Below are 25015 nucleotides of genomic sequence, written 5' to 3'. Positions count from 1 at the left end.
TGTGAATATGAACTATTATGACTTAGTAAGCCTTACCTTTTGTCGGCATACCTGGTTCTCTGTTTCTCTCTTTCACCTGTCAGACACAGCTAATCGCCGATACTATACATCACAAACAAAAACACAATTCTTATCGCCCGGTGAGTCGTGTATGGAAACTTACTCCGGTAAAAAGTAGAAGAATGGATAACATTAACTGCTGCCATTAACTCTCTGGAACGTTTTCGAGATGTCCATTGTTTTAATGTAGGTGCACCACATCAGTTCTTTGCGATTCGCCATCACAGAGGACCAATAAACTACAAAACCAGGGTTTTTTTAACAGAGAACTTCAATTCAGTCCAAACTGACGAAATATAAGATCGTCAGCCTGCATTTTAACATTGGAATTTGGTGTGAGGCATGATTATAGAAATGTGTATGTTTTATTAATCAAATGTTTAGTCCTATTTAGTCTCTTAAGGTCAGTCAGAAACGTTCATTGATTCAAATTAAAACTTCCAAAATTCCAAAGCTTATACATTCCCTTATCTGGAAAACGATTTTGCCTTCTGTGGGAAAACGGCTGATATTACAAGCGCGACTTTTCCCTTTACTCATCCAGCGAAAGTTACAGATATATACTATGGAATGAATAAAAAGTTAAAAGACAGATATTTTAAAATGAAAGACATTTAACTCTGCATTTTACTTATGAAGTGTTTATTGAATGAATAAATTTGATGTTTTTGACACAAAGTTTGTTTATTTTACTATATTATAAAAGAATCCGCATTTTGGAAATCCAATTGCCCTGCGTTCGATATCTATCTATTATCTACGTCTATCTAACTAGTTATGACAATAAAAGAGCTCTCTGTACGCGCTTCCATAGCAATAAAGTTGAGTGACCTTGATTTGGGTGAAACTCCTCTGTAATCTTCAAAGGACAAATATCAGTCTACTGATAAGTATTTTTATTGAATAAAAGGACAAACTGTGAGTCTTTGATTTCGTTTCCACAGAACGTAGAACACATGCCTATCGACATTGGAGACCATACTTTTCTAAGACAAAAACAATCTAGTCTTTCGGTCAAGACAAACAGCGTTCAGGCTGCAGAGATATATATTACTTTCAAAATCATGTGCATTTAATCACATTATTAAGGATATGTCTGCTTCGTTGGTGACGTCATATTACACGTACATGATGTGAGTACGTAGTTACAATTTAAGTATCGCATGTAAAAAACAACAACATCACTTTGTCTCAGGTGACCTCAATATAATCCAGGAAGAATTGCCATTGATCATTGAATATTTCACGTAAATGATTTATCTTTGTGATTTCCACATTGATTAAGAGAAACCCTTTCTTTGACAAAGTCACTATTTTCGGCAGATATAGTGACGTTTAAATGATGCTGGAAATACAGTTTAAGTTTATGTTTTTAGTGGTAGAGACCTAGGACTTGTATCAACATCAACTATACAGAAATTCAATCACTACACCATTAAATGTCTATTGATATTAATATGTTGCTTGTTAATGTATTTGCATTTCGCGCTTCCCATAGAAAGAGTTATATTGCCATGGACATGATAGTAACTGGAATGTTCCTGTATTTCTATAATATATTTTACGTATGTTATAAACGTAGAATGTCATGTAAGTAATTCATTAGTTAATTTATTGTGGCATAATCAAAGTTTTTTTCATTATTTGTATCAATCTTCCTGAACCTTTTGTCTGATTAATCGCCATATGTATGAAAGGGTGTTTGACCAAAACTCAATAGTCCTTACATTCATTTTCCGTCAAATGACACGTTCAAGGGGCTCGTAAATGCATTCTAACAAGTCTGTTACAGATGGTTGAAGTGGATCCACTGTCCCTTGCTCGCAAAACGACAACCATCTGCGGATATGCACCCCATATCGCTTCTGTGTTGATGTCATCCATGATGCGAGAATGATGTTTGTAACTTGTGTCGAAACTCCTTGACGTTGCAGGCATTCCCTGATAACCTGCAGGCTATCAGATGCAGTTTCCGCAGTGGATGTTCTCTGGCTGGATTGTTTCGCAATTGTAACAGCTGTAACCTGTTGGGCAGGATCACTGGTGGGGCTATAAGCAGTTTTAACATTTTAGGAAACCACATTTGTGTGGTCCACATGGGTGCAATAAGGATCATCTCCGTCACATNACTGATAACCTGCAGGCTATCAGACGCAGTTCCCGCAACGGATGTTGTCTGGCTGGATTGTTTCGCAATTGTAACAGCTGTAACCTGTTGGGCAGGATCACTGGTGGGGCTATAAGCAGTTTTAACATTTTAGGAAACCACATTTGTGTGGTCCACATGGGTGCAATAAGGATCATCTCCGTCACATCCACCTCCACTTTCTGTAGAACTCTTCCTAGAAGACTGAAAGAAGGAAATGCATAGTATAAAGTTTCCTATGACCATGTCAAGCTAAAAGCATCTCCAGCTTTAGCTGTAGGATCAGACAGATCTGACACATATTCATTCACTTGTGCATTGAGTCGAGAGGCAAATAGGTCTATGTCTGGTATCCCAAACTTGTCACACACATCTTGAAAAACAAGTACATTTAAGCTCCACTCGATGTCATCAGAAATCTTTCTAGACAATCTGTCAGCCTCTATATTAGTAACCCCTGGTAAGTAGCACACAGACAACCAGANAGACAGATATGACACAAATTCATTCACTTGTGCATTGAGTCGAGAGGCAAATAGGTTTATGTCTGGTATCCCAAACGTGTCAGACACATCTTGAAAAACATGTACATTTAAGCTCCACTCGATGTCATCAAAAATCTTTCTAGACAATCTGTCAGCCTCTATATTAGTAACCCCTGGTAAGTAGCACACAGACAACCAGATGTCGCGTTCCTTGCACCATAACCACATTTCTCTACTCAAGTCATGCATGTGAGGTTTTTTTACCTCTCATATTATTAAGGTAATTTACTGCCACAGTATTGTTCATATATAATCGCACATGAATGTTACGTTTTGAACTACAGAAACACTGCAGGGTTAGAAAAGCTGCATATAATTCAAGGTAATTAATGTGCCGTTGTTGTTCATTGGCATACCAATGTCCCCCTGTCCGTAACTGATCATTACCGTCATCTTTAACTAGTCCTCCCCACCCTGTGCCTGAGCTGTCAGTCTCAAGAATGAGGTCAGGGGGCCGCGATACACTGGATGAGCACTCCTGTGAATGTTATCAATCCACCATAACACCTGCTCCCTGGCTGCAGATGAAATACTAATAAGCTGATTAAAATCACCTTTAGTTTCCTTAAGGGCATGGTCTTTTTCATGCTTCAATGTTTTATGAAATAAGGGGGCATGTGGTACTGCAGGAGCACAGGCAACCATTTTCCCAATGACTTGTGCCAGGTGTCGTATGGTCGTTGTCTTTGTTTTGAGAAGTTCTTTACACACATGGACTACATTGTCAGCTTTTTCACTTGTTAAACTTACTGTCATAGTTTCAGATTTCAACACGAAGCCGAGGAACGTTATTTTACGGATTTTACTGGGTGAATAGTAAGACCTAATGAATCCATAGTATAGACAGTATCTTCTATGTTAGCCACACATTGGTCATAAGAATCTGCTTGCAGTAAACTGTCATCAATATATGCTATATTAGCATGACCCATTTTTCGTAAATGAGAAAACACAGGTTTCATTATCTTCGTAAACACTCGGGGAGTGGAAGACAACCCATTTGGAAGGCAGGTAAACTGATAACACACACCTCCCCAGAAAAAACGGAGGTATTTTCTGTCTTTACTATTAATTGGCACAGAATAGTAGGCATCTTTTAAATCAATGGAGGCAAACCAACAATGTCTTGTCATTAAATGTATGCCCGCTTTGGACCGAAGTTTACTAATTTCAGCATCAATAAAGACCTGTTCCACTGCTGAAAAATGGATTAGGTGTGAGAGCGTCCTTTGAACAGGAATATTGGCAAGCTCAATATGATAACCTTGTATCCGAGTCAATAACCAGCTGTCAGATGTAATAGCCTTCCACTGATGGAGGAACTGTGAGATATTCCCACCCCGAAAGGTTTCAGGTGTGTTAGCTAATGTCTTGATGTCAAGCACACAATTATCATTGTCTACAAAAGTGTTACTTACAAGCATTGTAGTACAAGAGGTCATCATAGTCATTTCTTTTGGTTCTTGGGGTAGCGATTCTCTAAAAAAAGAACCCCTAGAACTGTGTCCATGGCCTCTGCCCCTGGAGTGTGGTTTAGAGCATGACTGGTTGTAATTAGTTGATCCTTGGTAGACATGGCCATGTCCTCGTCTGGAAGAAGAAGCATCCATCTATTAATGTTAGGAAAAGGTGAATATCTGTGCCGTCTTTGTGTCTTTGTAACTGTTTTGCTCACATGTTGAGCGCCAGTAGTAATCTTGATTTGTTTGTCCGAATCATCCCCAAACATGCTGTCAGTGATAGGGTTGTCAGAGGAGCACAAAGCCTTGTATTCTGAGGAAAGTTCAGGACGCAATGCAAATCTCCGCCTGTGAGACATATCAGTGAATGCCAGCTGTAATACTTTGAAAGATTCATTTGCTAATGTAAAACAGGATTTCACAGCATTATTGTCAAGGCCGGTTTTAGTTCCTTTTAACAGATTGTCTGTAAGGTGCAGTAGAGGGAAGAATGCCTTACAGAGAAGACTCTGTGAATTTTGCGCCTTTATGTCAATGTCCCTGGCCTTCCTGGACAAGCTTGTCCATATGCCCTTATTGACACGAGGAACTATCAGGTTATCACAATTACCTGGCCTCAAGTGTTTATTGAGAAGGTCTTTCCTTTAATCTTCCCCGATTTGGGATCTGATTCACTCGGTCACAATTTTCGCCAGTTTCTCGTCAATATTTGGAGAACACTTTTCGCGTTGTTCATAAAACAGTTCCATGTCTCCCATTATGTTTTCACGGTCTTTGAGACCTTCGGTATTATCAGGTTCAATGTCCTGGCCGAATTCCTCACCCGGGCGTCATAATCTTCCTCACTCATACTGTGAGTATCCCGAGCGACACATGTCGTTATCGACGAGCGGGTCAATGTCCAACAAGTCCGCAAAGGAATGCACAGACGGTGCATAATTGTCGTCACTAACCGAAGCTGTGCTAGGACATCCATGGTTGGAATGACTGCGGTAATTTGCACTGTTTTCAGCCAATGTAGTCATTAAACTTAACATGGCTTTGTTCTGTTGCAGCAGTTGTTGTATTGTTACAGAAGCGGAAGTCACAGAACCTGAAGAAGCGGGAGTCTCGCCGAGATCCCGCGTGAACTCATTTGCATAATTTATAATTGAAGACGAAGGCCGCCTTCCACATTATGCACTATGGCTTCAACCGTGCAGACATCGTCTGACACAAAGTTCTGGGTCGCAGTGGACCATCCAGGTGACACGTTAGACCCCGAATTGGGCATGCGCACCAATTTAGTCCCAGAATTGGGCTCCATCGCTGTCACCAGAATTGGCGTTAGCAGCGTACAGTTCAATCGATGGGTCAGAGTCAGTGACCCGAACAAAGGAATTTCAAACAAACCTCGTATCGCAAGCATGTGCTGGTAGCACGGTCCAAATCGTAGGGAATAAGTCCTTGAACAACAGTCTATCTTGGGTAGAATAAAACGAAGCTTCGAAATATATAAATAACGATGAAAAAGTAATGTTATATGAATAAGAAAACACGTCTGTCTGAACCGAAAACTCTCTAAGCACTGAACCACGTGACCTCTACGTCATCTCGAGGGGTCCCTCAGTAGGTTGATTTTACAGAATAGGACTTTTATGGATACTGCATGTGTACAAACACATCCGTCCGAATTCATCATAATTCTGTAGCTAAATATACCCTAGATGTATACAACGAAAGGTATGTAGATTTTCCATCAAGTCCATGAGCCCTACAAATATTGACACCTTTTCACAAAACCAATTACAGTTTTCCTAGCAATATACAAAAAGTAAAATCCGCAAGTTGTGCGGAATGCTCAACATCCGACAACTATTGAACATCGTATCAACGAGCATTTGTATAAACCATACTCATACAGGAAGAGTCAACAGCAACACTATTCGCTAAAAGTAAAACAGACCTAACCAAAGATATATGATACTCCGATTGTGCGCTTTCGTTCCTCATGCAAAAATGACATTTGCATACCACGGATCAGAAACATATCAAGCGGTGTAGTTTATACGTATCTGCACGGATAAACCTTTTATCTACGGGGGCACTTTCAAAGTCAATAGTATAGGGTATATAAAACCGTCCTATATTCTATACGATTCTGAAGGTTTCTGAGGAGAGGTGAACGGCAAGGAATTATCCAATCAAATCCAACTTGTTTTTGGTGTCGTCTAGAGTAAGAACATCCCTAGAGATGTGTTAACCCATGACGTGAAAAACAGTGATGTTTTTGTTGAACTCTTCACAATTATGATTAATCAATAACTGTTAATTGATTACTAATATACGAAAAATATAGGTCGCAGTGACTTTCATTATAATATTACTCCTGAAAATGATTCCAGCTATAAAGTTTGATAAATGTTGAAATCATGTACAAGAAGAATTGAGCAAACCACAAAGGCAAAAATCAAAATGTCTTTCAGGCCCGGTTGCTCAAAGGATGCTTAATTTTAACCAGTGGTTTATAAAAAAAAAATGTTGCAGTGAAAAAGCAAGGGTTTCAAACACCTAATTTTTTTTTCTTCAATAAATCTTCATCAGTGAAATTTTATTAGATGTTCTTGATTGTGTTGTATTCATATTTTAAAACTATGGTTTAACCACTGGTTATCACTAGTTAACCTGTCAGCAGCTTGAGTCAGATGGACGGAACGACGTCAAAAGAAAATACCTACCATTACACATGTATGTCTCAGGGGCCAAGAACACAGTCTCACAAACCTTTCCGGCTCGTCTTCCATACATTATATGACCCGATCAGCGTCAAACGACTAGCTACTTCCTGGTCTGCTGTCTCGTGATAGAACGCTATACTGGTATACATTTTACTGTAACGATATTTTTCAATGTTTGTTTGTTGTTGTTTAAACAGCGCATAGCTATAATTTAATTTTATATGAAACGCTTCAACGACAAACTTCTGTTTCAATCACTTCTTATAGAAAAGAAGATCTTGGGTAGTTCCTCCTTCAAAGATGTATGTGTTTAACCCCCATGTTTATTCGCCACTAAGATACAGATGAAAAGTGAATAAAAAACACATGTCTATCTATATAGTACATTTCGAGCATCGGTATCTAGAGCATATGAAAATAATAGGAAAAACGACACCGCGTCGAGAAAAATGAGTCATTTATTTCTGTTTATAAGATATTACAGGGGCATTTTGAGGAAAAGATGACATACAACACATTTCATTGATATTAAGTGAATTGAAAACAAGTCAAAGTGGGAGGTGGAAAGTAAGAGAAAATGCATGTCTATTCATATTACTTTTCTAACTAGGTATCTAAAAGACATAGACACTCAGACTCAATTATCTTGAGCCGAGACAAATATGCCCTTTATTTCTGATAAAAAAACCTTTTCTTTGTTAAAAAGATATTCGAAGAACTTCTTGAGAAAACAAAGGACATACAACATTCATAATTTGGCAAAAAATGAAATTCTGTTCCATTTCACGTACGTCATCGTTACGTCATCATGTGTTATTTCTGATGATGTATTGCTTCATATCAAGGATTGCTGATATTGAAAATAAATATTGTGAAATAAGATATTTTCACGGGGTCCCAATTCGTGGTTTCTTGACAAACTAGTTCGTGGTTACATAAAATCGTTGAGTACGAGTTCCCACTCATAAGGGAATAGCTTACGAAATTGGGGAAAGATCCGTTCAGTTGGTCTTGAAAAATATCTGTAACAAGCTTTAACTGCTTAAACCCCTGATGACTGCGTGGTTGCCATATTCTTACCATTATCAAAACAATCAAACATGCACATGTCCATCTAAGAATATAAACCGGAACCTCTACATGAAATTTAATCAGAGAAAGATCTGTCTAGTGCTTCCTGGAAAATAGCGACATCAATCAAAATCCAATATAGCCCTCTTGCAGCCATCTTTTTCGTCCAAATCTGTCTAATAAAAAAAATGAAAACTAAATCTGAGGATAAAGTGGAACCTACATGAGGATGAAAATCCAATGTGGGTGCAAAGTGGCTATCTTATTCTGCAAGTTAGTCTCAAAATGAAATATGCCCAACTAATGACCTAAAGAAACATAATTGTGTAATACGATTTGAGAAAGATGAGTCCAGTGCCTCCTGCAAATAAGTGATAACAAATCTGAACTGTCGAATTCTAGACGGCTACCTGGTGGCTATCTTATTATTCCGATCGGTACGATGGGTGGGTGATATTGGGATCCATGACTAGGTCATAACCATTATCTTTAAAAAGGACATGACATTATAATGGTGACTGTGTTTTATTTGAACAAATACAAATCAATCTGAAAATCGATCGACAATTACGTTCAAAACAGCACAGCCCCATCAAACATGCTACACAAAGGCATGTTTATAAAAGAGCTTTCTTCACTCACATATCGTACCTCACTCTTATGTCTACTCTAGGATTGCTACTACCACATTCATGGCCTTATTTCTGAACCATTTCTCATTCTTATGTGTTCCAACATGTTTTCTTGTACCCCCTGAAAGCATGCGATCTGGTCGAAAATTTAACCTGAACATTGAAAATTATATTTCAAGTATTCCAAAAAGTTCTTTCAATTTTTAGGGTTTTTTAATATTAAACTTGAAAAGTACATTACTTTAACAAGGGATTGAGCTAAAGAACAGAACAAGTGTTGGAGCATCAGCATGGTTTCATGAATACAGGTCCCGGTACTAAACATTGACATTAATGCATTCCTGATTTAAGCATCAAGTCAGTTTCCGATACATCAATTAAATTGAATACACGTTTTCACGAGTAAGATTTATTTGATCGAAGCGCTTAATCTCTTGCACCACTAGAAACAGTCATGTTTTCTCTTTGAGCTCTTCCCAGAGTCAAGACCTTTGTATGGCATCTAGCCTCTCTTTGGCGGGGTTATACTCTTGTAAAACTGCAGGTGAACTGATGGAGTCCATGAAAGCCTTAATAGCTCTGCGATTGTCTCCTACCGTTTGATAACATATTCCGAGAAGAGTGTGCACTATCCAGTGTCCGTGTCCTCCTTGCTGCTCATCGTACTTGACTACTATCATGTCACGTAATGCTGCATCACGTCCTCCTGTGTCCTTGAGCTCGTGGTAACACAGGAAGGACAGGAAGACAGCATATGGTAGCGGAGGTAAAGGCATGCCAATAGGGCATTTTGAAATCTCTAGGTGAAAGTGTGGAAGGCAGAACTGTTCTTCTAATTTAAGTTCCGGTGTATATGTCATCCTCAGTTTGTGGTACAAATTAAATCCTTTACCACAGAATTCACGTAGGTATCTTGTTGCTTGTCTTTGATTGAGTGCAGATATGTCAAAATAACAATTTGGCATTGCCTGTCTACAAATCTCTAGTGCTTTTCTGTAGGATCCTGAATGGAAGTGAAAAGTTGCCAGATACAAGAGATCTGTGCCAATAGAAGCTCTTGGTAAAAGCAAGTACTTACATTTTTTCAGACTTTTGTATTTGGCCTTGTTGCCAGTAGCAACCATGCAATCTGGATACATTTCCATTGCCATTGTGGAGAGTGTAACGCATGTCTTGTGGTAGGCAAAACATTCATCGTCCTCTGACTGCGACTTAAGAAGTAAATCCACTGCCTTACACATCTGCATCCCTGTTTTTGAAGTGCTATTTATCGTGGCATCCATTTTCAAACATTCCATTATGCCTACATCATGCTGCCATTCAATGCTTTCTGATGTTTGAGGGCGTAACAAATCATGTTGTACCCTGTCAATTGATAATTGTTCTAAGATGGATGGCCCAAAGAATTTCACAACGGACAGACACATCCATTTTCTCTGGTGAAATTCGTTTAGAATTTGAAATAACTTCGCCTGATTTTGTACATGAACCGGTCGACTAAACATGTTTTTGGCTTGAACGAAGAAATTTGGGCAGTAGCCCGAATTTACCCAAGATAACAATATGTTGTAGCAAAACCAAAAACAGAAAAACAAATTCTGTTCTTGCCAAAAGCTTTGATGAGAGTTTTCAACTGCAAAAAATATAGCAGTTTTCATGAAATAGGAGTTCAGTATATCATCATTTCCCATAATTTCGTTCAATGTCTGTTTGATTTGTTGCAAGAGATATTTTAGCAGAAGATATACTTTCCATTGAATGTTAGTTAGTGAGTGAACTAGACTTCTCTCTGCTGCTGCAAAGGATATCTTCCACAGCAAAAACGGATCCACGGAATTATTGTCTCCAATTGGCAAAAGCTCACAACCATCGTGCATAATCCTGTCCACCAGTTTTCTAGAAGGCCACCCATACAAACGAGTACGAGTTGTCCATTCATAGGCCTCCCAAGGCCAGCTATCCCACTTTAGACAAACAATCACATCCAAAGACCTGGCTGTAGCTGCAAGGGGGGATACTGATTGTTTCGATATAGCCTCCATTCTTGTCGTGTAACCCTTTACAATATCTACAGTTTGGCTTCTATACATCTCACTGCCTACAAACTTTGTGTCTCCAACAGAAACAAGTGATTTGGTTAACCAGCCATTGTAATTTTCTCCCAGGTGACCCAGCTGTAAGAACCTGTACCCAGGTGGGCAGTCAGTATCTTTAATGTAAAGGACAGTCTTGTGCATACTGTCTACAGGAATACTTTGTCCTGGTAATAAAACCACAACCAGTTTGTCCACAAACATGACATCAGTGTCTGAAGATACGTCCGTACTCGTCCCATCAAATCCAACACGAAACACCTCTACGTTACCACAACCAGCATTGTGTACACTTTCATGTAAGAGCTGTGCTTTCATCCTGCAACCAACACCCTCCTCTGCGCCAACTTTCCTGTCTATATACCTTGACAAAAGCACAGACAGTCTCTGACTCTCTCCTGGGTCTCTTGGGTTCATCATAGTCGCCATCAGTGTGATCTGAAATAGAAAAGGTTTGTTAATAAAGGAAACAAATTGGCAGAGTGGGTCTTTGGCAAACTAAAGTATAACACCATATATTTAACTTCAATGTTCATCTATGCAGTTTAAATACTATACAACCCTATCCCTCCCCCAAAAAGATGGGGGGGGGGGCAACTGCTCTACATGTCCCATCCCTCCCCTTCAGGCTAGTCGGTACATGATAGGCCTTTATGGTTAAAATCTCCCTATTGAATGTATGGACTATTTTGATTATATCATCATTTTCCATCTCCGACCATGTTTGGTCATTATCAATGGAAAATATGCTTAAACAAACTGTGTGTATCAGGCTGTAGCTGTGTGTATCAGGCTGTAGCTGTGTGTATCAGGCTGTAGCAGTGTGTATCATGGCTGATTGTTCGAGAAATGTTACGCATAGCTCACCTGAGCGAAAGGATAAGTGAACACATCTTGCTGGAAAAGAGTCAGTTTCAAACTTTAGGAAAAAGCTGTCTTTTTAATGTACAATATATAATGTGATCTTAATGTTCAACATACAATGTGATCCAGAATCAGTATAACTTTTTTAATCCACGCTTACATAATTTAATAGCACATTGATGGGTGAGCCAATTGCTGCTTAAAATGAGCTATAAATGATTTGCCCTAATTAGTGTTCAGGGCATGAATTATCAATGTATTATGTAGGTATGATTCGTATATAATAATATGGTTTACAGTAGACAAATTTTATTTGATAATTTGTATATTCATATTTATAATGATAGGATTTAGAAATATTTAATGTAATAAATTTATATTTATGTACATTACGTACAATTGTATATATTTCATCTCAAAGTTCAATCCTATATGGCTCATTTTACGGACGACAAATACGATTAATTATAAACATAGTTTAAACTTTGCTTAACTAACATCACATATGACACAATAAGTTAATTTGAAAATAAATAAAATAGATAAATAAATTTTAAAAAAGCTGAAACAGAAAAAAATCTCAAAAAAAGCAAAATCTTGTACAATTTGAAAATTTGAACAAAAGGCCCAATGGTAGCCCTTCATCCCAGCATAATACTGGCCAAATATCATCACCTTAAGCCTATTGGTTATTCAGAAGAATTTGTTTAAAGGTTTTGATCCCTGTGACCTTGGGTATCAGGCAAGGTCATTTATTTGAACAAACTAGGTAGTCATTCATCCCAGTATGTTACTGGCCAAATATCATCATCCTATGTCTCTTGGTTATTCAGCAGATGTTGTTAAAAGGCTTTAATCATATTTGACCCCTGTGACCTTGAACATAGATCAATGTCATTCATTTGAACAAACTTGGTAGCCCAAGTTGTAGCCCTTCATCCCAGCATGTTACTGGCAAAATATCATCACCCTAGGCATCTTGGTTATTCAGAACCTTTGAATTGGAAGAGTCCAAATTTGTCTTCAGGGGTGAATGAGTTAATAGTATTCTTTTGTCACGTTTAACTATGTACAGACTTGTAAATATAATTTACTTGATATTAAAGTTGTACTTTATACACAAACAATGTATGTATTAAATGTGTCACAACGTTTCCAGAACGTTTGGTCTCTTTGTCATAGCTGTTTATAGTTATGACAAAGGGACCAGCTGGTCTTGAAACGTCATAACACGTTTATAATACGTAAAATTGTTTGTGTATTAAGTAAAACTTTGATCATACAAATTTCCAAACTGATGAAGCTTACTGAAGGATTAATTTATTTGGCTTGACTTGAATCGGTAATGAGAGGTCTTCTATATCTAATACTTAGGTATAAACATGTCCTGGTATGCAAGTTTACATTAATGAGCGTTTAGAATTTAGATAAAGAAAAAAAAAATAGTTTTAGGATGACAAATTACTTATTTAAGAATCCCGTACCACTGCAAAAAAAAAATAACGAAGTAGTGGATTTTTTTTCCAGAATGACTCTAGCTTTGATAAATAATTAATGAAAGAAAAAAACATTTGTTGTGGAGAAAAAAAATAAAGAAAAAGGAAAAAATGCAGTTTTACCAGGATTCGAACCTGGACCACTATTCTGGACCACTGACCTGGACCACTAATCTGGACCACTAACCTGGACCACTAACCTAAACCACTAATCTGGACCACTAATCTGGACCCCTAACCTGGATCATTAAACCTGGACCACTAACCTGGACCACTAACCTGGATCACTAATCCGGACCATTAACCTGGACCACTAACCTGGACCACTATCCAGTGGACCACTAATCTGGACCACTAATCTGGACCACTAATCTGATCACTAACCCGGACCATTAACCTGGACCACTAACTAGGACCATTAACCTTGACTACTAATCTGGACCACTAACCTGGACGACTTATCTGGACCATTAGCCTGGACCACTAGCCTGGACCATTAACCTGGACAACTAATCTCGATCACTAACCAGGACCACTAACCTGGACCACTAACATGGACCATTAACCGGGACCACTGATCTGGACTCCTATCCCGGACCATTAAGCTGGACCACTAACCCGGACCATTAACCTGGACGGCTGATATGGACGACTAACCCGGACCATTAACCTGGACCACTAATCTGGACCACTAACCCGGACTACTAACCTGGACCATTAACCTTGACCACTAATCTGATCACTAACCCGGACCATTAACCCGGACCACTAACCTTGACCACTAATCTGGACCACTAACCTTGACCATTAACCTGGACCACTAATCTGGACCACTAACCCGGACTACTAACCTGGACCATTAACCTTGACCACTAACCCGGTCCATTAACCCGGACCACTAACCTGGACCACTAACCTGGACCATTAACCCGGACCACTAACCTGGACCACTAACCAGGACCATTAACCTTGACTACTAATCTGGACCACTAACCTGGACGACTTATCAGGACCATTAGCCTGGACCACTAACCTGGACCATTAACCTGGAGCACTAATCTGGACCACTAACCTGGACCATTAGCCTGGACCACTAATCTGGACCACTAACCTGGACCACTAACCCGGACCACTAACCTGGACCACTAACCTGGACCATTAACCTGGACCACTAATATGGACCACTAACCCGGACCATTAACCTGGACCACTAACCTGGATCACTAACCTGGACCATTAACCTGAACCACTAATCTGGATAACTAACCTGGACCACTAATCTGGATCACTAACCCGGACCATTAACCTTGACCACTAATCTGGACCACTAATCTGGATCATTAACCTGGACCACTAACCTGGACCATTAACCTGGACCACTAATCTGGACCATTAACCTGGACCATTAACCTGGACCACTAACCTGGACCACTAACCCGGACCATTAACCCGGACCACTAACCTGGAACACTAACCTGGACCACTAACCTGGACCACTAACCTGGACCACTAACCTGGACCACTAACCTGGACCACTAACCCAGACTACTAACCTGGACCATTAACCTTGACCACTAATCTGATCACTAACCCGGACCATTAACCTGGACCATTAACCTGGACCACTAACCTGGACCACTAACCCGGACCATTAATCTGGACCATTAACCTGGACCACTAATCTGGACCACTTACCTGGACCACTAATCTGGACCATTAACCTGGATCACTAATCTGGATCACTAATCTGGACCACTAACCTGGACCACTAATCACTATTAACTGTCAATCTTTAGCTAGTTGACAGCAGTTTCCTAGCTCAGTACATGTATAACAAAAATAACATTTATAGGTAAACTAACGTGATTATTGTTAGTTTTTTGCCTGCAATGGGACATGAGGCCTTAAAATTACACTTAAATGTAAATTTCCGATTTATGCCGTAGTCATTGAAAAATGCTTGAGGAAGCAAGAAATAAAATGATTTTTAATGAAGTTTATCATGATACACAGAAAAATCTAAATTTCTTCATTGAACACTAATTGTTCCATGAAAATGTAAGATATTTAATTAAGGATCCTGATACCACTGCCAGAAACTGTAATTATGGACTTTTTTTAACCTGCAAGACAACAGCTTTGATATATTATTTCTGGACAGAAACCTAGGTCTATATGTTTTAAAAAAATCAAAGATGAATAGAGAATATAAACAACAGTTTTCTTCAAGTAAAACTACAACGGAGAAGGATTTGGATTCAAACCCTGGACCTCAGATATCTAACCAACTGAGCTTCCTGATCAACAGTAGTCAACTGTCACTCAGTCCCGCGACTACAGTTATACACGAAATAAAATGAAGGAGATTACTGAATACAGTGTGATGACATTCTTGACTCTAGTGCTAAATTCCTTCAGTGGGACAGGGACCTTAATGTCAATTTATATATATATTTAATTATTTCCCTTGACAGAAACCGTCAACTTTGTTAACACATATATAAGATAAGGACTATCGATACATATATAAAATATTTATACACAACATAAGACTAATAACACCCAACATAACAGCCTCAAAATGTACATATGCATATATATACTATGTACAATTTATACGTAAATTTCCCCAAGAAAAAAAATCCATCACTAACAATTTCCCTCTGAGATTGAAATTTCTCTTTTGTATAATTTCCTTATCTGAAAATTTTCTTCCTGATTTAGAGAATTTCGAAATCCTTTACATGTATAGAATTAAAGATCCATGTACTGCTGCCGAAAGTTTGTAACTATCCATTGAAAATCTTTCCCCGATATAACAATAGATTTGGTAAATTACTTCTCAAAAGAAAAAACCAAAGGAAATCATGCGAACTATTTAAAGAAGTTATAAAAATGAAATAAATAACTAAAATGTTCTGAATGTAAAAAATAATGGGAATCATAGGATCTCCAATCCCTGACTGTACTGTGCTACCTGATACTAGTAATCCACCAGGTTGTGCCCCATACCAGTTATTTATTTCCAAAATGAATTTAAGGGGAGGTAACTATATGTACAAAAAAGTAGTGGAATTCTCTTGGTGTTAGCTTTGCTAGCAGAAGCTCCCATATATAGAGTTTGGAAAGAATTTATATTGTTTTAACTACTTTGAATGTCATGAAGTGTAGATCTTTCTGAAAAATGTGAAAACTTCTCAAAATTCCCACAGAATCACCCTTTTCCAGCGTAGGCTAAACGTTATAATCATATAATATATATACAAGTACGGCCAAACAAAAATAATTTTGTGTTTATAGAAACCCTGGTAAAATCAAGATCGCTTACCTATAACGATCAAATACAATTATTCATAAAAAGAAAGAAAAAAAATCTACCTACCCTAAATTTTTCAAACATTGTTATCAGGAACATATTTATTTTTTTGTTTGGCTAAGTAATTATAAATGACCCTATATATAAGGTAATGGAGATATAGGGACAATTTACCATACATTGTGGGCCGTGTCAGTATTGATAAAATAGATGCAATATGTTATAACGTATTTCATCTATTTTATCAATACTGACACGTATAGAGTGTATGCCTCACTAGACGTTCCTACTTAACTTAGTTGAACACGTCACTTACATGTCAACATCTCCAGAGTTCAATATTCTTAGACTAGAAAATGTCTGTAAGAGTGATGCCCCCGTCACCTTGTGCAATTTTGTTTCAGTGTTTGATGTTGACGGGAAAGGCATGGGCAACACTATATGCAAGTTTGGTGTGTCGTAATAATATGTGAACATATGTTATAATCTATTATTTGCTATTTATTAAATATATGTTGTTAATGTTGATTGCATTTAATATTACATAATGAACATAATCTTGTCTTTTGATCAATGTATGTAACGGACTAAGGGCGACAACCTGTCCACTTGTACAATAAACACGATGCAAAATGTAAAACTGTTACATCCATATCTATGTAAACATTCGATCCAATCATAAAACATATTTCAATTGTGATATGTGAAGGAAAACACTATACAGAGGCCGGAACGACTAAGGGGCCGGAACTACTAGGGGGCAGGAACTACTAGGGACGGACCGGATAGGGGCCGGAACTACTAGGGGGCCGGACCGGATTAAGGGCGACAACCCGTACACTTGTATAATAAACACAATGCAAAATGTACAACTGTTTAATACATCCGAATGTATGTAAACATTCGATCCATTCATAATACATATAGTTCAATGGTGATATGTAAAGGAAAACGTAAACACTATATAGAGGCCGGAACGACTAAGGGGCCGGAACTACTAGGGACGAACCGGGTAGGGGCCGGAACTAATAGGGGGCCGGACCGGGAAAGGCCGGAACGACTTGATACGATAAAAAGGGTAAAAAAACTAGAAATCCAGAACAACCATGCTCCTTGTCTATTATTTGAGTAATCTATATTTCAACTTACCTTTGTATCGCCAGTCCTCGGTGATGGATGTTCTTAACAAATACAGAACGTAGTGACTGCATACCCATCTTCTTCGCCACGCCAGACACGTCATCAAAGGAATTTCCCTGGTCTAAGTTTAGAATACATGCCATAGGCCTGCCGCGTGATGTTTGTGTTACCATATATACACATGTGAAGGGCCGCATGTGAACGCTACGTGACCAGGACAGGCCATAGTCAGGTGGCCTAGAAGGTTTAGAAGCCACATGTAGCGTACTACAGGGGCTTGTATAGACTTACTTATATGATACAATTATTGGTAAAAATGTATTTCAAGCTCATTTTATAAAAAAAGTCTTTACATCCGGTAATTATATTACACGTTTCTGCTCTAAATCACAGAATATGCGCAAACTAAGATATATGAAAGTTTTATTTTAATTCGGTATAGCACGGACTTAGATAATCTAATTCCGTGGGTATAGTTACAAACTACAAACATAAGCTCTAATGAGCTTTTAACCGAATAAGGTAGGCTAAAAATAATCACTACCCAAGGAACTTATAAATGATGTGCGTAAAATGTACAAAATCATCATTCATTAGATATGTATTTAAAATGCTCACACTATTTATAATTATAGTGCAAAACAAATGTTTTACCATTATGAGTCTTTTAAAGCTAGGTACAACAGATTTTCACTACAGTTTAAAAGACTTTTATTTTACTTAAATAGTTAAAACCTTTACACATCAAAAATGTTTTTGCCATTATGTACCTATAGCTATCTGGATCCTATTTTGGCACTAATGTGCAAAAAGTTATGCACGATTTTTTCCATTATGTAATACTTTTGCATTTAAATAGCATAGGTATATATGCTAAATTTTTGACTGAAGTTTAAATATATGTTTTGCCATTACGTGTATTTTTAGTTTTGCAACTGTGTTCATCATGAGTAATTAACATGAACAGTTGGAAATTACAACAAATACCTTTTTGGCCATAGTTTATCACGAAACTTTTTTGCTGTTAAAATTTCTGCAATTATGTGAGTTTAACTGTTTGCCATTATCACGGAATTAGAATTTTTTTTCACTTAAATACAAACTATTTAGAGCCCTATTTTGATGAAGCCGTTGATGGCTTAAAATCTACGCAACAATATAAAAATACATTTTCTGGGGACATAATATTAATATTTTAGAAACTTTCTTCAGGCAATCGATTTCACAAAGAGTTTTTATGATCACAAGGAGCTAAATCTCGCTTAAAATCTTAGAATTGTACTTTCCGGATAAAGTTCAACAGAAGTTTTATCCCTCTATTCCAGTAAACATTGCTCTTAAAAAACATGAGAACAAACGTGTTTCTTTATGCATTCAGATTTTAACTTCGTTCAGTGGTTTCTCAAAATAATTGAACAATTTCCTATAATCTTTAGTTCATTATTACCAAGGTAGAACCTTTCATCTGCTTTATATGTTATCCTTTTTTCTTATAAAAGTTAACTGTCTCAAGTCATTAATAATTTTCTGAAAGGATTTTAGATTACCTATATTTTAGATTACCTATATTTTTAAGAAAACGTTTTTTTGGTGTTTTTTTTTATTATTAACCTCGAGTCAACGTACTCATGGATGTAATACATATATTACAAGATAAGCACAACATGTTATACAATACAATACAGAATAACATATGGACATAGGTTAAGAGGAGAGTGACTCTTTACGTACACTGGTTACCAAATGTAAATGTTTTCCAAGATTAAAAAGTTCCCTTACTTTATTGGTACTTAATAGTTGAGTTAGCTTAAACACACTCGGACTTAAACGATAATATTTCTTTATGTACTTTAACCTTAGATTTTCATAAAATGGACATTTGAAAATAAAATGAAACTCATCTTCAATGTCGCCTAAATTACATCTAGTACACAGTCGATTATGACGGTTTATATTATTCCGCCTCCCGACCTCAATATTTAAACTGTGAGAGGACAGTCTATAGCGAGTAATTTGACGCTTGAATTTTGATTTGATTGGCTTACGCAAATAAAACTGTAAGTCGACATTGTCTATCAGGTGTTGATATAAATACCCCTTTGAAGAATTTGAAATATTTGTTAACATACTTTGTTGTGAAACATCGACCAATCTTTGTTCTATAATCGTTGCCGCAATATTAATAGGTAAGTTTTCCTCAAAGATATACTCCAAACCCATACTAGCTAATTCTTGCCTAATATTAATTAACCAGTTATCATTACCACTTATACGCTCGTCATAGCAAGCTTTTAATATACAGTTATCGCTACATTTCACTTTTAACCAGTATTTAAAAATCCTCAGTTTCCTTTGGACTATATGGGGGANATGTTCACTCTGAATAAATCGTGTTTAAGAGAACTTGATTTGTTTCTTAATCTACAGTGTAAGATGTTAGTTTTCCTGTCACCAAAGAGAAAGAGATGTGAAAAATTTGAAACGTGTTTTTTACGAAGAGTATCTCTAAACGTGCTACTAGTAAAAGTTCCTAACTGTCTAATGTTAGTATCTAAACGGTTCCAGAGTCTTATAGTAGCTGGGAAGAAGGAGTTGTTTGTTATTTGCAGTCGGTTATTGGGTAGCGTGTAATTTTTTGGGAGTTTCTTAGAGTGAATCTGGAGTTTTCAGAATTTAAAGGTGGAAGAAGGTCAGAAAGGTATGGTGGGGCTAGTCCATTGTGTATTTTGTAGAACAAATTTAACTTCCGTCTAGATCTACGGTCAGATAAGGGTTCCCAGCCAGTTTCAGAGTATAGAGATTGTCTGCTTGTATATGAGGGAAGTCCTGTGACTATCCTGGCGGCTTCTGATTGAATTATTTCTAGTTTATCAGCATCTGCAACACTACATCCATCCCATAGTTCACAACAATACTCTAAAGTTGGTAGAATATATGATTTATATATCTTATCTAAAGTCGTGCGATTTAGAGTATACTTTAGCTTTCTTAAAATACCAATAAGTTTTGCAGCCTGTGTTGATATATGTTCGATATGGTGGCTCCATTTACAGTTGAAAGCAAAAAATACACCTAAATGTTTATGGTGGTCAACAAAATCTACACTTTCATTATTAAAATTAATGTCAATAACGTGGTCTAGTTCTATGTTAGAAATCAGCAGAACTTCTGTTTTGGTCTGATTAAATTTGACTAACCATTTATTTGCCCACTGCTGGATAGTGGTAAGATCATTGTTAATTTTGTTTTCAATAACTAGTGGGGATTCATCTGAACATAATAAGGATGTGTCATCAGCAAATAGTTTTGAGATACAATTGAGATTATCAGTAATATCATTAATGTACAAAATGAATAGTAAGGGTCCGAGGACTGAACCTTGAGGAACTCCTGCATTTATTTTCCTTAAAGAAGATCTGCTGTTTCCCACAAAAACTTGTTGTCGTCTGTCAGTAACATAGTCAACTAACCAGTGTAGTAATTTACCTGAAATACCATAGCTGAATAGTTTCACTTCCAGCCCTTTATGCCATACTCTGTCAAAGGCTTTAGATATATCACAAAAAATTAGACAAGTTGGATGTTTTTTTTCTAGATTTTCACAAATTTGATGAAAAATTTCAATAAGTTGATGGACAGTGGAATTACCTGGCTGAAATCCTGATTGGTATTTGTAGATAAGAGAGTTTTCTATCAAATAATTATGTAGGAATTTAGTTACTACTTTTTCGAATACTTTCCCAACTGTACTGAGTAAAGATATAGGTCGGTAATTAGAGGGTTTAGATTTGTCACCTTTTTTAAAACAGGGCATCACTAGAGCATGTTTCCAAGCGTTAGGAAAAAATCCAGTATCGAGAGATGTCCTAGAAATACGAAACAATGGCACTGCGATCGAATGGGCTGTATTTTTTAACATGTTATTACTAATAGTATCAGGACCAACAGCTTTATTAATATTTAGGGATTTCAAAATATCGGTTATGTCATTAGTCGTAAAATATATGTCTGTTAAGGAGGAGTCTGTTCTGGTGCCAGCAGTCGGTACTTCAACGTTAGAATCGTTAATCGTTGATATAGACACAAAATAATCGTTTAGAATGTTAGATTTTGTTTTGTAACATATACAGTTGTCGCTACATTTCACTTTAAACCAGTATTTAAAAATCCTCAGTTTCCTTTGGACTATATGGGGGAATCTACCAAGTTCACAATAAACCAGATCATTATCAGTGCATTGTCTGACTCCCAGATTTTTTTTACAAAAATTTAAATGAACTTGATTTACATCATGTGCTTTGTGAAATCCCCAGATTTCTGAGGCGTAACACAAAATACTTTTACATAAGAGTCAAAAATAGTACACTGAGTTTCAATATTATAACAATAATTGCGTAATGAAGATGTTAAGGCGAACAGTGCATTTCTTCCTTGATCAGCCACATGCTTCTGTGTTTTAAGAAATTTTCCATTATAATTAAAAAGCATACCTAGATATTTGAATTTATCCACGATATCAATGTTTGTATCTTTATAAGACCACGTTTCATTATTTCGTAAGTTACCACCATTTCTAAAAACAACTATTTTGGTTTTAGATATGTTGACTTCCATATCCCATGTGTTACAATAATCCTGTAGGGAGTCCAGCATAGATTGAAGACCTTCTGGTGTTTCTGATATCAGCACCATGTCATCTGCATACATGATCAAAAATAGGTTTATAAGTTGCAGTTCTACACTTGGACAATTGTCTTTTATGAAATTGACCTCAAAATCATTAACATATAAAGAAAATAAAACTGGTGACAGTACTTAGCCCTGTAAAAGTGCAATCTTGTTGCAAAAACTATCACTTAGGACTCCATTATACTTTACACATGATTTAACATTATTATATAGGTCAATCAAAATTTGAAGGAACTTACCTCTGATACCACAATTGATCATTTTACACCATAACTTGCTTCTATTTACAAAATCAAATCTTTTTTAAAGTCTACAAAACAGCAGTACAAACGCTTTTTTTCTTTTTTAGGGACTTATTTATAAGGGTTTGTAAAACAAAAATGGCGTCAGTGGTTGACATTCCAGGTCAGAAAACCAAACTGTGCGTCAGTTAGAATACCATACTTTTTTTCCCAATTTAATATTCTGGTATTTAAAACGCCCGTAGAAACTTTTCCAAAACAACTAACTAACGAAATGCCACGATAATTGTTGGTGTCATTTAAGTTGCCCCTTTTGTGAATTGGAACAATACAAGCTTTGCACCATGCTTCTGGGAAATGCCCAGACTTAAAAATCACATTGAACAATTTTACCATACAAGGCAACAAAATATCTTTTTATTTAACAAAAATTTCATTGATTATTAAGTCCTCACTGCAACTTTTGTTTTGTTTTTTAGATTGTTTATGACTTTTAATATTTCATCTTTATCAATATCTTTGTCTAATTCATCGTAGATGGCCTCGTCGATATTAGGTTCGCTGTCATCTACATCACTATTATTACTCATTGTTAGATTTTTAAAATAAGTATAAAAATCTTCGTTTGATAAACTTGAATTTGCCCATTGGCTTGATTTGCTTTTAAATAGCTTGTGGAACTTCTTGGGGTTCGATTTTTTAACATTTCCAGCATGTCACCTTCGTGTCGTTTGTATTGACGTTTCAGCTTTAACTCCATTTTCTTATAAGAACGTTTCGAAGTGATCAATATGTGATGATTATCATCAGATTTACAATGATTAAATTCTGACAATGACCGCTTATATTTATTATACAATGTTTTACAATTTTCTGTAATCCATGGTTTATCGGTTTGGTGATTTACATTTTTACGGCTATTTACATTAATAGATGCGTTTACCCTCACATCACAAAAAGGCAAAGAACAATCATTTATAATCTTGCATATATCATTTACACAATTGTTAACATCCTCGTGACTAGCAAAAGTCACGTCTAGTTTATCGTTGATCAGTTCAATATTGTCTTGGAGACTCTCTAAGACCAAAGCAGTATTTGTATTATTCCATTTGACAGTTTTACATGGTGTCTTTTCATTATCAAAATCAAGGGATGTTTTGTTACTCGGATTAATACATTTTAAATGCAAGTGAAAAGAGACCGGGGAATGGTCAGAAAAAGTATTGAACTGACCAGAGATAAATTTATGTACGCTAGACATATCATATGTATACACATCAACAAGCAAATAATCAATTAGGCTTCTGCCGTTTGAGTTATAAAATGTGAAACTTCCGTGCTCATCATTAGGGTGGCGTCCATTTAGGATACGAAGACCCGATGATTTGCATAAATCGATAAGCTTCCTACCAAAAGTATTAACANAAAATCAAGGGATGTTTTGTAACTCGGGATTAATACATTTTAAATGCAAGTAAAAAGAGACCGGGGAATGGTCAGAAAAAGTATTGAACTGACCAGTGATAAATTTATGTACGCTGGACATATCATATTTAAACACATCAACAAGCAAATAATCAATTAGGCTTCGCCGTTTGAGTTTGAAATGTGAAACTTCCGTGCTCATCATTAGGGTGGCGTCCATTTAGGATACGAAGACTCGATGATTTGCATAAATCGATAAGCTTCCTACCAAAAGTATTAACATAACTATCCATATTTTGACGTTTTGGTAAATCAGGCTCCGATGTATACTTAATCAAATTTCCCAGTGCTTTGGCGATACCATCCTGTAAATGGTCATCAGAAATATAATCATTTCTATTACCAGTTCTGGCATTAAAATCACCGAAGATATATACAGTACCAGTTGATTTGTATTTGGACACAGTGTCTTCAAGACACTGAAATAAATCAAAATCATCTCTATCGTAGAAAACGCTATTTACTGGGGGAAGGTAACAAAACGCAAAATATATATTATCAATTTGCGAATCATTTGTATCTAATTTCAACCATATAATGCTATCATGTACATTTTCTACACAAGATAGTTTACCAGATAGTTCTGATTTGTAAAATATAACAATACCACCGCCTTTGCAATAGGATCTTGGATAAACTATTTTTTCATAGCCTGCTATATCAAAAACGTCATCATTCTTAACTGCACATTTACATAGACATATTATATCATATTTGACGAGGTACGTTACAAAATCATCGTTACGTAGTTTGTCCAGAAGTCCACGACCGATATTCCATGATATAATGGACAATTCACTCTCCTGTCCGTCCTATCTAGAATATGACCACTGTCCGTTTGACTGGTGATCCATCGGTTCTAATGTTCCACTGTTTCCGCGCGCTCCGGGATGAGGCATGGGTTCACGCTGATACCCCCCATGACGATCACTGGGATTGCATCGCGACTGGCCTTGAGGAGGTTACGGTGGCTGTAACTCGTGGGACCGGGCCCCTGCGGTCGCGTTTGGCTGCTGGGGCTCTGGCCCTGGAAATGGGTACCAGCGTGGGTGTTGT

The 25015-nt window shown here is 37.0% G+C and overlaps 1 protein-coding gene across 1 annotated transcript; it reads right to left on the bottom strand.

The window, feature by feature from the left end:
- Window positions 1–7370: 7370 nt before the first annotated feature.
- Window positions 7371–17663, bottom strand: LOC110455465. The gene is made up of 2 exons (XM_021505621.1): window positions 17550–17663; window positions 7371–11162 (listed from the first exon to the last, which is right to left on the bottom strand). Exon 2 carries the CDS (start codon window positions 11151–11153, stop codon window positions 9114–9116), a length of 2040 nt encoding a protein of 679 aa, XP_021361296.1. The 5' UTR covers window positions 11154–11162; window positions 17550–17663; the 3' UTR covers window positions 7371–9113.
- Window positions 17664–25015: the final 7352 nt, after the last annotated feature.

This window comes from Mizuhopecten yessoensis, unplaced genomic scaffold (assembly GCF_002113885.1).
Source record: "Mizuhopecten yessoensis strain PY_sf001 unplaced genomic scaffold, ASM211388v2 scaffold923, whole genome shotgun sequence".
Taxonomy (NCBI): Eukaryota; Metazoa; Mollusca; class Bivalvia; order Pectinida; family Pectinidae; genus Mizuhopecten; species Mizuhopecten yessoensis.
The sequence above is the reverse complement of the archived record's forward strand: the minus strand, read 5'-3'. Positions and strand labels throughout refer to the sequence as shown.

What these genes read in the sequence shown, in the direction of transcription:
- LOC110455465 (XM_021505621.1), bottom strand. Translation starts at nt 11,153, where the DNA reads ATGGCGACTATGATGAACCCAAGAGACCCAGGAGAGAGTCAGAGACTG.